This window comes from Chiloscyllium plagiosum, unplaced genomic scaffold, assembly GCF_037043375.1.
Source record: "Chiloscyllium plagiosum isolate Xiang-an unplaced genomic scaffold, Cpla_swu_hap1 HiC_scaffold_9, whole genome shotgun sequence".
NCBI classification, from domain to species: domain Eukaryota; kingdom Metazoa; phylum Chordata; class Chondrichthyes; order Orectolobiformes; family Hemiscylliidae; genus Chiloscyllium; species Chiloscyllium plagiosum.
This window is the reverse complement of record NW_028270147.1, coordinates 106,440,976-106,456,749: the sequence shown is the minus strand read 5'-3', so window position 1 is coordinate 106,456,749 and position 15,774 is coordinate 106,440,976. Positions and strand designations below refer to the sequence as shown.

Here is a 15,774-nt window from a genome sequence, read left to right as displayed (position 1 = left end):
TCCTCTCTCTGTTGGGCCTTCATGGAATGAGCTTTGTGTCTAAACCTGTCCCCAGTGAGAATAGGCCAACAGCACAGAATTGTCTTTCTTTTGACAAGAATTTGTTTGTCTTCCTGAGCAAGGCCAAACCCTGGTCAATTTGGGAAATGGGGAGTTACTCCAGGTAAATACATCCTTTTGGGGTAAAGGGTTAATGTCCATTAGTGGTGCAGAGCAGAGGGAGATTTATCCTGCATTCAACTGTCACCACCCAGGACACTGTCAGAAAGAGAGAGAAGCGAGACAGAGAGAGAGAGAGAGAGAGAGTTTCTGTGTGTGTGTGTGTGTGTGATATGAGTGTGGTTAGAGACAGAATGCCAGAAAGGGAGGGAGAGAGACTATAGATTGGGATGCAGAGAGGGAGGGAGAGAAAGAGGGAGGAATAGAGAGGGGCAGATAACATTTGGATGCTTTCAATTATAGCGAGAGATGGAGTGAGTGACGGAGACAGAGAAAGATGCAGAAATAGAGATTATGAGACGGAGTGAGGAACTGGGAATGAGTTGGAGGGAGTGGCTTTGAGACAGAGAAAGAGAATATGAAAGAGGTTAACAGTGGGGGAGAGAGAGAACGAGGTAGAGAGAAAGAAGTGTAAGTGTGAGTCAGAAAGGGAGATAGAGAGAGAGAGATAGAGAAAGAGAGAGAGAGAGAGAAGAGGACAGGTCCTGGTCACCACATTCTGGGAAGGATGTGATTGTACTTGAGAGGGTACGGGGAGATTTCCCAGAATGCTGCTTGAATGTGAGCTTTGAGATAAGATTAGAAAGGTTGGGGTTGTTTTCCTTGGAGCAGTGAAGGCTGAGAGGGGACCTGATAGAGGGGTATAAGATTATTTGGGGCAGTGATAGTGTGGGTAGGAAGGCACTTTTTTACATGAGTAAAGGACTCAATAACCAGGGACCGAGATTGAAGGTAACACAGACATGGACACACAGAAACTCGGAGCTGGAGCAGGCCATTTGGCCCTTTGAGTCTGCTCTGTCGTTCAATATGATCATGGCTGACCCTCTCTCTCAAAGCCATATTCCTGCTTTCTCCCCATTCCCTTCATGCTGTTAAAATGCAAAACAATTATCTCTCTCTTTTTCTTGATATATTCAGTGGTAGAGAATTCCACAGGGTGACAACCCTTTGAGTGAAGAAATGTTTCCTCATCTCAGTCCTAAATGGTCGACCCTGTATCCCCCTGAGACTGGGTCCCCTTTTTTGAGACTCCCCAGCCAGGGGAAACCTCCTCCCTGCCCAGCCCTGTTAGAATTGTATATGTTTCAATCAGATTCCCTCTCATCCTTCTGAACTTGAGTGAGTCCAGGCCCAGTCAAATTGGAGAGTGAGAGGGGAATTGAGGAGAAATGTTTTCACCCAGAGATTGGTGAGAGTCTGGAACTCACTGCCTGAAAGGCTGGTTGAGTCACAAACTCTCATGACATTGGAGCAGTGTTTAGATATTCCCTTGTGTTGCTGTAACCTCCAGGGTAATGGGCCAAGAGCTGGAGGATGGGATTAGTGTCATCAGGTCGCTGTTTAACAGCACAGATACAATGGGCCAAATGGCCTCATTCAGTGCTGTTCACATCAATGATTCTTTGAGACAGTGAGAAAGAGAGCGAGAGAGAGAAGAGGAAGTGTGAGGGGCTGACGTGGCTCTCTCTGCCTGATGCCATTTACATACTGAGGAACACCCAGTCAGACTCTCACAGGCTGCAGCTTTATAAAGCAGAGCCCAGTGAAGGGAGAGTTTATCAGGAACCAGGCACAGGGACAGGAGCACACACCATGATTTCACACATCCAGCTGATCTGGCCCCTTGCATTCTGTGTCGCAGGTACAAGTCTCTCTCCTTCCACCTTGAATCTTTAGCTGCTCTCCATTTCTCTTCAATTCCACTGACTTGTGATTGAAGGGAAAATGCTGAAACCAGAGGAATGCTCAGTGTCTCCAACAATCTCTCATTTGACAGGCTCTTTCTGTGACAGTTCTGACTTCACTGTGTTTCTCTCTGACCCCTCAGGTATCAGTGGGGACATCACAATGACCCAGTCTCCCCCGGTGCTGTCAGTGGGACTGGGCCACACTGCAACCATCACCTGTACGGCCAGTCAATCTGTTAGCAACTATGTTAACTGGTACCAGCAGCGAGAAGGTCAGAAACCCTCTCTCCTGATCTATCAAGCAACAAATCGATTCACAGGAGTCTCCAATCGATTCATGGGCAGTGGATCAGGGACCAGTTTCACCCTGAAAATCAGCAACGTTCAGAATGAGGATGTCGCTGACTATTACTGTATGCAGTATAACAGCTACCCCTACACAGTGTTACAGAGCCGTACAAAAACCTCAATAGGCACAGTCCCACTGCCTGTACTGACACATCCAATTATATATAAATGTAAATGAACAAACTAACCCATGCTGGATTGTCACTGTCCACTACACACTCCAGTCTCTGTGGTGTCCACCATTTACTGAAGGCCTCACGTTTCCCTCTTACACTCCATCGCCACACGTGAAGAACAGCTGCAAAACTTAATATTGAAAAATACATTTGACAAACCGCCCGAGCCCAGCTGGACACAACCCAGAGAGACAGAGACAGAAAGACACATGAATGAGGGAGAGAGAAAGAGAGTGAGAGGGAGAGTGTGAGAGTGAGTGAGAAAGGGAAGCAAAGAGCAGAGATTTTTGTTCACTCTCTGCACTGGGAGCTCTCACTGTGGCTTACGTTCGGGAAAGGAACCAAGCTCCGACTGAGTAAGTAAACCTCAATCCTCCGTTATAAATCCTGTCAATACTGAAACACACTTTCTAAAACACAAATGCTGAATTAGTGAGAAGCTGCAGTGAATGAAATAGTTGATTAAGGAGCACTGTGTCTAACAGGGTGTCCAACTGTATTTCTTTAGTTCCATTGTCCATTTAAGCAGCAAGATATAAGTCAGTCAGTTTTACTCACCGTGAGGAGGAGCTCTGCCCATTTGCAGCCTGTGGTCCCATTCCTGCAGCATGGAGTGAAATCAGTGAGTAGCCTCCTGCCAGTCTCAGTGTGACGATCATGGGCAGAGTTTGATGCGAGCTCTGGCTCCCTGTCCCAGTCTCTGATCTCACTGACCTCAGCAGCAGCAGCAGCAGCAGCACAGTGAGACACCGAGCTCCCACCTCCCCCAGCTTTAACTCTGCTCAATCACACAATCACAGAGTTGTTACAGTGCACACGGAGGCCGTTCCGCCCATCCTGTCTGGACCGGCTCTCCGAATGAGCAATTCACTGAGTGTCATTCTCCTGCCTTCTCCCTGTCACCCTGCACATTGTTCCTTTTCGAATAACAGTCTCATTCCCTTTGGAATGTTTCAATTGAAGCTGCCTCCACCACACTCTCAGACAGTGCAGTCCACACCTTAACCACTCACTGGCTGAGAATGTTTTTCCTCATCTCATTTTTGATTCTCTCACTAATTACTTTAAATCTGTGCCCTCTCCTTCTCAATACTTTCATGAGTGGGAACATTTTTTCCCTATTTCCTCTGGCCAGACACCTCCTGATTTTGAATTCCTCAAACAAATTTCCTCTCAGCCTTCACTTCTCCAAGGCAGACAGTCCAAACTTCTCCAACGTTTGTTCACAACTGACTTTCCTCATCCATGAACCTCCTATTTGAATTTTTTTACCCCATCTCCAAAATATTCACATCCTTCATGAATTATTCCCCTTATCTTTTCCCGTAGTCCCATTTGCTTGCATTTAGCTAATTTCTCCCATACCGTTCCTGTCCATGTACCTGTTCAAATGCCTTTTAAATGTTGTTATCATACTCACCTCTACAACTTCCTCTGGCAGCTCATTCAAGACATGCACCATCCTCTATGTGAATGAGATGCACCTCAGGTCCCTTTTGAATCTTTCCCCTCTTGCTTTAAACCTCTGCTGTTTAGTTTTGGACTCCCTTACTCGGGGGAATAAACCTGAGCTAGTCATCTTATCTATGGCCATTATCATTTTATAAACCTCTAAAATGTCACCCAGCAGTCTCTGACCTTCCAAGGGAAATAGCCCAGGCCTAACCAGCCTCTCCTTATAACGCAAACCCTCCAGTCTCGGTGACATCCTTGTCATCCTTTTTACACCCTTTCCAATTTAATGACATCCTTCCAATAGCAGGGTGACTGGGAATGGGCCTGATCAATACCTTGGAGAATCGTAACAACTCCCACACGTAATGCTCTGACCGATAGAAGCAATTGTACCAAATGCTTTCTTCACCACCCTGTCGACATGTGACACCAGTTTCAATCCTCTATGTCCCTCCACCCCTTGGTCTCCCTGTTTGACAACACTCCCCATGGCCCCACAATTAACTGTGTTAGCCCTGACCTGGTTTTTGTACCAAAATGCAACACCTCGCTATTATCTCAATGTGTAATGTAAATGTACTCTCAAATAGCCTTCTTCTCTGTCCATGAAACCAACAATGTTAGTGTCATCTGCAAACTCACAACCATCCCCCCTATATTCTCATTCAATTTGTTTCTATAAATGATGAACAATGATGAACCCAGAACCAATCCTTTTGCCACATCGCTGGTCACAGGCTTCCAGTCTGAACAACCATTATCTACCACCACTCTCTGTCTCCAACCATTAAGCCAACTTTGTATCAGTTAGCTTGCCCTCCCTGGATCCAACTTGATCTAACTTACTAACCAATTGACCATGCAGCACCTTGTCAAAGGTCTTGCTAAAGTCCATGTAGACAATGTCTACCCTCTGCCCTCAGCTATCTTCTTGGTCATGTCTTCAAAAAACTCAATCAAATTTGTGAGACATGTTTTCCCACTGACAAAGCTTTGTGGATTATTCTTAATCAATCCTTGTCTTTCCAAATGCATTTAGATCCTTTCTGTCAAAATCCCCTCCAACAACTTACCACTATCAGACTCACCGGTCTATAATTCCCAGGGTATTCCTTGCAGACCTTCCTAAATATCAGCACAAAATTAGCCATGCTCCAGTCTTCCAGCACATCACCTGTGGCTGTTGATGATACAAACATCTCACCAAGGGGTGTCAAAGTCTCTTCCCAAGCTTCCCACAAAGTACTGGGATGGAGCTGATCAGCTCCTGGGGATTTATCTACCTTTATGAGTTTAAAGAACAGATTACTGCACCTCTTCTCCTGTAATATGGACTCTTCTCAAGACATCAACATTTATTTCCTGAATTTCCTTCACTTCGATGTCCTTCTCAACCATAAATACTGCGGCAATATAGTAGATTGGTAACTCATTCATATTTTGTTTTAAAATAAAATATGAAAATTCTAAGAGTGAGACATTTGGAGGTGATCCATGGGATATGATCCATGGTCATGACTTTACTCTAGATTGTTCTTTGTCCTTTTCCACTGTCTCCCGAAACCTTGTGATACAATTGTCACTCTTCCCTAAATGTCCTCTGACTGACACTCAATATACTTGGGCCTCCTCATTCCCAAGATCTCGGTCTGGCAGAGCTTCCTTTCTGATTGGAATGGGAACACACGACTGGAGAAAATTCACCCGAGCACACTCTCACAACTCTGGCCCCTCTCTGCCCTTCACACTGCTCCGATTTCATTCTATATTCTGATAATTAAAGTTGCCCAAATGTGTGCTGTGAATTTCTTCCAGATTTCTTCCTCTACATCCTTCCCTCTAGTTGGTGACCGACAGACTGCACTGAACAACCTGATTGCACCTTTTTTGTTCCTTGTCTCAAACCAAATCCATTCTGCCCTTGACCCCTCTGGGACATCCTCTTTCTCCAGTTCTGCACCTATCTTAACCAATCCCACACCTTCTTCCCCTTTTCCTATCTTTATTGAACACCTTGTATCCAGGAATATTTAACACCCAGTCCTGTCCTCATTTGAGCCTCATCTGTAAGAGCAACAACACCAGATTTCCACTTGGTAATATGCGTCTGTAACTCCCCAATCTTACTCCCCATACTCCACGCAGGCCCATACATGCACACAGTCAGTTGGATTTAGAAATTATTACTCTCTCCCTCACTGTGACCTGGCCAAATAAGTTACTATTCCTTACTTTAGAGTATCTATCTCTTACATGATTCTGTTTTCCTTGGTGTTCCTCCCTGATATCTCCTCCTGGTTCCCACAGCCCCCCTTCCATGTTCATTTAAACCCTCTCCAACAACACCAGCAAATCACCCCACAAGGAGCTCAGTTCTGTTCAGGAGCAACCCATCTGGTCTATAGAGGTCACATCTCCAACAAAATCATTCCCAATGTCCCAAGAATCTCAAACGCTCCCTCCTGGATCACCTTTCCAGCCTCAGATACACCCTGCCTTATCCTTCTGTTCCTATCCTCACTTGCATTGGTCACTGGGAGTAGTCCAGAGATTTACAATTTTGAGCTCCTGTTGCTAATTGCCTCCAGAGCTCCCTAAATTCTGACTGCAGGACCACATCCCTTTTCTCCGTCTGTCACTGGGACCACAACTGCTGCCTGTTCCCCCTCTCCCCTCAGGGTGGGAGACAACACACCATCCTGGAATCCCATCTGCAGCTGCAGAAACACCTATCGATTGCCCTCACTCTCGAATCTCCTCTCACTATCGCTCTTCCAGTCTACCTTGTGCCTCCCTGTACAGCTGAGTCCCAGTGGTGCCATGGACTTGACTCTGGCTGCACTCCCCAGATGAACCATCATTCTCATCAGGATTCCAAACTGAAACCTGGTTGGACAGTGGGATGCACTCAGGGGATTCCTATACGAGCTGCCTGGTCCTTTTGGACTGTCTGCTGCTCCCCCATTCCCTCTCTCCCTGCATACTCTGAAGCTTCAGAGTGACCACATCTAGAAACGTGCTTTCCACGGAGCTCTCAGCCTCACAGACGCTCCGCACTGACACCAGCTGCTGCTCAAGCTCCGAAACCCAGAGCTCCAATTGCTGTCACTGACCACACTTCCTGAACTCATGGTGTTCCAGGAGATGGGAAGCATCCTGAAGTTCCCACATGGAACAGGGTGCACACTCTCACCACTCCCTGGTTATCCCTTGATAAAGTTCTGATGACAAACAGCTCCAGCTGGGCTCAAATCCAGGCCTTTCAGTGTTCCAGGGTTTTGCAGAGTTTGTTCAAAAGACAATATGATAACAGAGTAGAATTAGGCCATTCGGCCCATCAAGACTGCTGTGCTGTTTGGGCATGGCTGATGTGTTTCTCACGACCATTCTCCTGCCTTCTTCCCATTATCTTTGATCGCCTTCCCAATCAGGAACCTATCAATGTCCGTCCGAAACACACTCAATGCCTTCACCTCTGCAGCATGAGTTCCACAGATTAACCACCCTCTGGCAGAAGAAATTCCTCCTCATCTCAGTCCTCATGGATTATCCCTCAAGTCTGTGGCTGTGCCCTCTGGCCAATGTTTCTCTTACTGGTGGAAACATCTCATCCCCGCCCACTTTATCCAGACCTTTCCGTATTCTGTAAGTTTCAATGTGATCTCCGCATATCCTTAAGAACTCTATCAAGTCCACATCCAGAGTCCTCAATCTCTCCTCAACAGACCAGGCTGTCAACCCCAGGGTCATTCTCATAAACCTCCTCTGGATCTCCCCCAATGCAAGCACATCCCTCCTTAGATACAGGTCCCAAAACTGTTCACAATATTCCAAATGCAGTCTGACCAGAGTCTCATACAGCCTCAGCACTACACACCTGCTCTTGTATTCTAACTCAGTTGAAATGAATGCTAACATTGCATTTGTCTTCCTAATTGCCAACTGAACCTACATATTAACCTTAAGTGAAATCTGAAAGAGGACTCCTAAGTCCCTTTATCTGTCACTTCTTTGCCCACTCTCTGAGCCTTTCCAGTCCTTCTGCAGCCTCCCTGCTTCCTCAACTCTCCCTGTCCCTCCCCTCATCTTTGTGTCATCAGCAAATTTAGTCACAATGCCCTCAGTTCCTTTTCCCAGATCGTTAATATATAATTAATTGTTACATGAAAAGCTGAGGTCCCAACACTGCCCCCTGCTGAACTGCATGAGGCACCAGCTGCCATCCTGCAAAAGACCCATTTATTTCCACTCTCTGTCCACGTCATTACTGGGTTCCAAACCCCATGGGCTCTTATGTTATTTAGCAGCCTCCTGTGTGGCAACTTGTCAAAGGCCTTCTGGAAACCCAAACAGATCATGTCCATTGGCTCTCCTTTGTCTAACTTGCTCATTGATATTATTTCATATACTTCCCAGCTTCTCCCTCTCGAACTGCAGGGTGAATTGTATCACATTATGGTCACTGCCCCCTCAGGGTTCACTCACCTTCAGCTCCCCAATCAGGGCTGCCTCATTACACATCACCGAATCCAGAATTACCTGTTTCCTCGTGGGTCTCCCACAAACTGTTCCAAAAAAAAGCATCTCGCAGACATTCCATGAATTCCTTTCCTTGAGATCCATTCCCAACCTGACTTTCCCAGTCCACCTGCATATTGCAGTCCCTATGATTATTGTAATAATCCCTTTCTTACATGCATTTTCTATCTCCTGATTTATTTTCTGCCCCACATCCCGGCTGAGAGGAGACTTGTACATAATTCCCATCAAGCTCTTTGCTATTTTGTGGGTCCTTAAGTTGACTCACACAGATTCTATGCTTTCCAACTCCATATTTCCTCTTGCTGTCGATGTAATTTCAGTTCTTCCTGACAGGGTAAACCTGCTCCTCCCACACACACCCCCACCACCCTCACACCTCTACGCATCATTAGAAACATAGAAAATAGCTGCAGGAATAGGCCACTCAGCCCTCTGAGTCTGCACCACCGTTCAATATGATCATGGCTGATTACGCAATCTATTATCCCATTCCCACTCCACCCCCATATCTCTTGATTCCACAGGTTCACAACATCGGAATAACTTAACCCTTAATCTTCGACTGTGACCCCTAGTTTTGGATTTTCCTAATATCAAGAACATTCTTCCAGCATCAAGCCTGTCAAATCCCATCAGGATTTTATATGTTTCTGTGAGATTCCTCTCATTCTACTAAATCCCAGTGAGTACAAGCCCAGTTGATCCAGTCTTTCCTCATATGTCAGTCCTGCTGTCCCGGGAATCAGTCTGGAGAACCTTTGCTGGACTCCCTCAATAGCAAGAATGTCCTTCCTCAGACGAGGAGACCAAACCTGCACATAATACTCAAGCTGAGGCCTTAATTCCGCAAGACATCCTTACTCCAGTACACAAATCCTCTCACTGTGAAGGCCAGCATGCCATTAGCTTTCCTCACTGCCTGCTGCACCTGCATGCCCCCTTTCAGTTACTGTTCCACCATGACACCCAACTCTCATTGCACCTCACCTTTTCCTAAACTTTCACCATTCACTAATAATCTGACTTCCTGTTTTACCACCAAAGTGGATAATCTCACATTTACCCAAATTATATTGCTTTTGCCAAGTATTTGTCCACTCAGCCAGCCTGTCCAAGTCACTCTGCAGCCTCTTAGCATCCTCCTCACAGCACACATTGCCACCCAGCTGAGTGTCATCTGCAAATTTGGAGGGATTGCATTCAATTCCTTTGTCCATATCATTTATGTATATTGTGAACAGCTGGGGTCCCAGCACTGAACCCTACGGTACCCCACTCATAACTGCCTGCCACTCTGAAAGGGACCCATTTATTCCAACTCTCTGCTTTCTATCTGCCAACGAGTTCTCTCTCCATGTCAATACATTACCTCCAATACCATGAGGTTTAATTTTGCTCACTAATCTCTTGTATGGGACCTTGTCAAAAGCCTTTTGAAAGTCCAGAACACAACATCCACTGGGTCCTGAGGGAGGGTCACTCAATCTGAAATGTTAACTTCGATTGCTGTCCACAGATTCTGCCAGACCTGCTGAACTGTTTCGTCAATTTTTGTTGTCCACTGATTCAGCCTTGTCCATTCTCCACTGATCACATCCTCAAAACCTTCCAGAAGATGTGTCAGGCCTGATTTCCCTTTAGTAAATCCATGCTGACTTGGACCAATCCTGTCACTGCTTTCCAAATGCTCGGTAACAGTATCTTTAATAACTGACTCCAGCATTTTCCTCATGTATAATTCCTCATTTTCACTCTCCCTCCTTTTATTAAAAAGTGGAGTTACATTGGATACTGTCCAGTCCATTGGAACTCTGTCAGAGTCGACAGAATGTTGGAAAATGATCAGCAATGTGTCCACTATTTCTACACCCACTTTCTTAAATACTCTGATGAGTTGCTTGTCCCTGGGGACTTACCAAGTTTTGATACCATCAGTCTCCCCAAAACCATTTCCTGACTAACAAGGATTACCTTCAGTTCCTCCTTCACACTTGACCCTCTATCCCCCTGCATTTCCTTTCAATACGATGTGCATCCTTGGATATTTAGTTCCCAGCCCTGATCCCCTTGCAGCCACGTCCCTGCACTACAGGCTCATTTACCTTGTTTCATAAACTCGATGCATCTAAGTACAACACCCTCCATCATGCACTGACTGCCTCCTTCTCATCGTTATCTCCTTTAGAAATCACAGAATCCCTCCAGCGTGGAAGCAGGCCATTCAGCCCAGACTGACCCTCCAAAAAGCATCCCACCCACCCTACAATTCCCATGGATAATCCTCCTAACCTACACTTCTTTGTGACAATGGGAGGAAACCCAAGTGGACACGTGGAGAATGTGTCAATCCCACACAGACAGTCAGTTGGAATTGAGTCTGTGTCTCCGGAGCTGTGAGACAGCAGAGCTAACCACTGATCCGCCACTCCACCCTACGGTGCCTCAAGTTCAATTCTTGATCCTTTCCGTACTCTCGATCCTATTACTTGGTCTGGATACTTTAATAACTTCTCCTGAGTCCCTACCTTCTTTAATTAGTTTAAACTCCTCGCAAACTTGATTTCCCTTGGTTTATGTGGTACCATTTTGTCTACAATAATCCGAATGCTTCATGTGTTAAGAGACAAAACCTTTAAGCTTGTTCTATATTGAGCTTCCCTGCACTTTTAAGTTTCCTCAGTACAATATGACATTCACAATACTCTGTGCCTTTCCTTTTATTTTCGAGTAACAATCAATCCCATCACTAACCAGTATTCCTCACTTCTCCTTTAACTTTCATTTCCTCATTTTCCATCCACTTTCTCTTTGAATCATATTCAGGCTGATACTTATTCCTGAACAAACATCATTCAAAAATGTTCCTTGGTTCATTGTTGCTTGTGGGATCTTGTGTACAATCTGGCTTCCACATTTCCTACATTACAACAGTGACCCCATTTCAAACAAGTCCCACATGGTCTGCAAATGTCTTTGGGACAGCATGGATCTTTCTTTTCATTGGATGAACTGGGAGTCTTTCAGATGTGAAAGATGCTGTTCCAATATTGCACAGTTCTCCTCTGAACTACAGTTACTGCTATGTATGTCCCTCTCTTTTGTGAAAACAGACCAAAAGTTTTCATGAGGAACCATTGCTCCATCTTCCACCACTGCACACAAGTTCCCTTCCTGCTCTCGAATGGGCCTCATACATTCCTTCATTCTCTTGTTCTTTCTGTGATTATAAAACATCACTGGGATTTCCCTGACTTCATTTGGACACATTTCATCCTGTCAGCTCTTTGCTTTCCTCAGATCCTGGTAAATTTCACCCTTGCATTTTGTCTGTCAGCCCACTTTTACCCAATCCCTGCCCAGTTTAGTAAAATGGATTTGTTCCCAAATGAAAACTTTCACACTTGCCCCATGGTTCTCCATTTCCATCCCTACTCTCAATCTCACTGAGTTCTGATCACTGTCACTGAAATACTCCCCCATTGATAGCCCTTCCAGCTACCCACATTCATTTCCTAAAGAATGATCCAAAACTGCCCCTTCTTTTTCACCATCACCCTCTCAGGGGCAATTAGGGATGGGCAATAAATGCTCGCCCTGTCAGTGACAGTCACATCCCAAGAAGCAATTTTAAAAGGCCCTGTCCTTTTATGGGGTCTGTTAGGTATTGAATACAAATGTTCAAATGGATTGTTTTGCCAGTGAATGTTCAGAGTTGAAATCCCTTTGAATGGCAGGGATTAAAATTGTTTCTCTTGTCTTTCAGGCCGTGAGAACTCTCAGCCCAAGCTGACCCTGTTGCCCCCCTCCCCAGAGCAGGTCAATGCCAAGGGCACTGCCACCCTGGTGTGCCTTGCCAATCACTTCTATCCCGATGAGCTGGAGGTGCAGTGGAAGAAGGACGGTGCAGTCATTTCGGATGGGGTTCAGACCAGCAACTACCTGCGAGCTTCGGACAGCACCTACAGTGTCAGCAGCCTGCTGACCCTCTCTGGGTCTGACTGGGAGTCCAACGCTCGCTTCTCCTGTGCCCTCACCCACGTGACCCTCCCCTCTCCCCTCAGCAAGAGCATCAGGAGATCAGAATGTGTGTAGAGTGCTCAAGACAGTCCACAGAGGAGACACAACTTTAAATAGAACAGGGCTGAGCTGGCAGGACAAAGGTCATTGTCAGCACTGAATTTCAACTCTCTTCCTTCTTGGGATTGGCTCGGTGACATTTCTGAGGTTCAAAGGTTAAGGCAGGTCATTGGGATCATCAAAAGGAAGCTTTACTCTGTATCAAACCCCATGCTGACCCTGTCCTGGGAGTGTTTTATGGGGACAGTGATGACTTGTGATGCCAAGTAAAACCTCTCGAAGATACTGAAAACTGTCAGCTGTACAAAATAATGTGAACCTCTGAAATCTCTGCTTCAGTAAACCAGATCTCCTTCCTGCTCAGCCGCCAGTTCGAATTTAAGCTTCTGTCACTACTTAAAGGGACAGGATTCTTATGTCATTGAGAAAATCTCCACAAGTGTTTTCCTCAAGCTCCATTATGGCTGTGAATTTGTTCAGCTTCCTCTGTCTGGGCTGTTAATTGAAGTCTGTTTTCTGTCAATGTAAATCTGGAAAAAGGAATAAAGATCAAGAAGATTCAGTCTCTGTCTCGTGTGTGCTTTGGAAATGGCCAGAGCTACTGGGAACCCTGCATTGATGAATATGATCAGCAGCATCTTGTTACTCAGAATAACAATTTCACAGGTTTTGGGAAATAAATATTACTTAAATTAGACTTGGGCTTTCTTTACTCTTAAAGTGCAATGGAATGGGCCTGTGTGTCCCTGGAGTAAGATTGAGAATGTTAAATCTGGGGAGTCTGGGAGTCACGGCTGGGGAAGGCAGTCAATGATAAACTGGTTCCACCTTCTGCTGTCATATTCTGTAACCCCTGAGCCATCTCAGTGAGAGACATCCAGGACTCAGGGTGGATTCTAGAGCAGCTCATTGACTTGACTGTTGTGTTCCTTAGTCCACATGTGACTCCAATAATTTCACTCGAGGGCTTTAGTATCAGTGGGAACCAATGCGGCTGAAATCTTATCCAAACAGACCCTCACACAGCGGGGAGGCTGCTGGTGGCTCAGAAACCCCTTGGATTCAGTCCCAGATTCCACCGTGGCTCTTTCATTCAAACAGCGTTAGCACACTGACACCACATTCAGAGGGCAATCCTGAGATGGGGCAAGTTTGGTTCTTGATTGTGGGGAAATGGTGGGGGTACTTTATAATGAAGAATAGAAACTGATGTCAGAATAAAGTCAGGTGTTGATGGGAGTGAGGAATATCTCAGTGATCTGTCTCCAGAATCCACACACTACACACATCCTTCTGTCAGACCCTGAAGGCAGAGAAACTGCTCCTTGACACCCTATATTTCTCTATCTTTCCCAGAAAAGGTGAAGTATTCTCTGCCTCAGTGATTCCCTGGGACAGGACATTTTAAAAAGGGCTGTGGGAAGGGAAATGTTGCCTCTCAATGACAAAGCCAATGGAAGGATGTGGAGCTGGCTCTGTGAAATATCAGGGCATAGAGAATGACACCAGAAGCAATTCAAAGTTGTCGCTCTCTCCTTTGCAATTGCTAAACTGGTAATAATTACTTTTTGCTCACAATTTGCTCTCTCGAATTTGATCCACTTGCCTTTCTTACTTTGCTTTTTTTGACTTCAGTCTGTGGGTAGTTCCATCAAAACCCAATCTCCTCACACTCATCCTGGCCCCTGAAGAGATTAGAGACAAACTGCAAATGCTGGAATCCAAGGTTGACAAACAGGAGGCTGGGAGAACACAGCAAGACAGGCAGCATCAGGAGGTGGAGAAATCGACGTTTTGGGTGTAAACCTTCTTCAGGAAGTGGGGTGGGTGGGTGTTGGGGGAGCTGCAGATAAAGGGAGTGGCGGGGGCAGGGTGGTTAGGTGGGGATAGGTGGAGACAGGTCGAGGTTAGGGCATGGTTGGTCGAGGGGAGGGATAATTCTGGATTCATCTCTCCCATCGACCAATCAGGACATACTCTCTATCTTTCTCAACCTATCCCCACCTCATCACCTCGCTCCCACCCACTCCTTTATCTGCAACTCCCCTGACACCTACCCTCCCCCTTCCTGAAGAAGGGTTACACCTGAAATGTCGACCCCTGAAGAGATTAGACGAGGTTATTTCATGGAATCAAACCATCGAGACCATCAATCCTGAAAACAGATTCCAGCATTGAAGTCCCATTTTCTGGTTGCACATGTAAAGTCTCTTTCAGGCTGAAAGAAGGAAGCTTTCAATTGAGAAATGAGTGAGCTTAACCCAGATCCTGAACAACAGTACTTCAGAATGGAGTGATATAAATCAGAAGCAATATAAATACAGGGCAGCTTGTTCTGCAGCTCGCACTGAGTGCAGCCAGCATAGAGGGGAATGCTGGGAAGTTTGGTCAGTGTGGGAGTTTGGTGAACTCGGGGAAGGAGTCCACCTTTGCTTTTCCAAAGTGATTTGGAACTGTCACTTCAGCTGCTGGGAGCCTGCACATGCACTTGGTTTGAATGAAACAAAATGGAAAACAAGAAAATAGGAATCTGGAAATTGTTTAGTATGAGGGAATGTGGAAATAGACTGCTTCAGGACATGTCCATTAGGGAAGGTTAATAAATGCAAAGTACTGAAACTTCAAAACAGAGACTGAAGACAATTACTGGACCAATGAAGGAATGGATATTTTTCAGTTGTCAGTGAGATCAACATTTCTTTATTGCATTGAAACGATTCAGGGTAAATACATCTGCAGTGAATGTAAAAAAACTACAGGAACTCCCATTCAGGGAGTTTGGAATGAAGGCTGAATTAAAAAAGCAGTGATATATCAGGGAGTGCCGGAGATACCTGGAAACTTAGTTCCAGAAGGAAGTTGTAGGCCTCAGGACTGCACAGTTCAATTAAACATGTAGTAAGGGGCAGGAGGGTACAACACACGAGGGAGGCAGATAGGGAGTTGGAGAATACAGTGGGACAGGAAAACCCCTCACTCTTCTAAACTCCAGTGAGAACAAGGCCAGCCTTTCCAATCTTTCCTCATCACACAGCCCACTCATACCAGGGATCAATCGGGTAAAACTCCTCTGAACCACCTCCAATGCATTTATATTCTTCCTTCAATAAGGAGACCAAAACTACACACAATACATTATTTGAGATGTGATCACACCTATGTCCAGGAATAACTGAGACAACACAGTCTCACTTTCTGGTCCCAAATCACGCCTACTCTTAATTTTCCCAGCGTTTTTACTGTCCATCTTTAATTGTCCTGGACAA

At 45.6% G+C, this 15,774-nt stretch overlaps 1 gene segment (V, D, J or C); it reads left to right on the top strand.

Moving 5' to 3' along the window:
* Positions 1–13,029, top strand: part of LOC122545140 (Ig kappa chain V region Mem5-like) — a 486,054-nt gene extending 473,025 nt beyond the window's left edge. Inside the window, 2 exon segments of the V gene segment in view lie at positions 2,758–2,790; positions 12,195–13,029. Coding sequence covers positions 2,758–2,790; positions 12,195–12,523 — 362 coding nt within the window.
* The last annotated feature ends 2,745 nt before the right edge of the window (positions 13,030–15,774 follow it).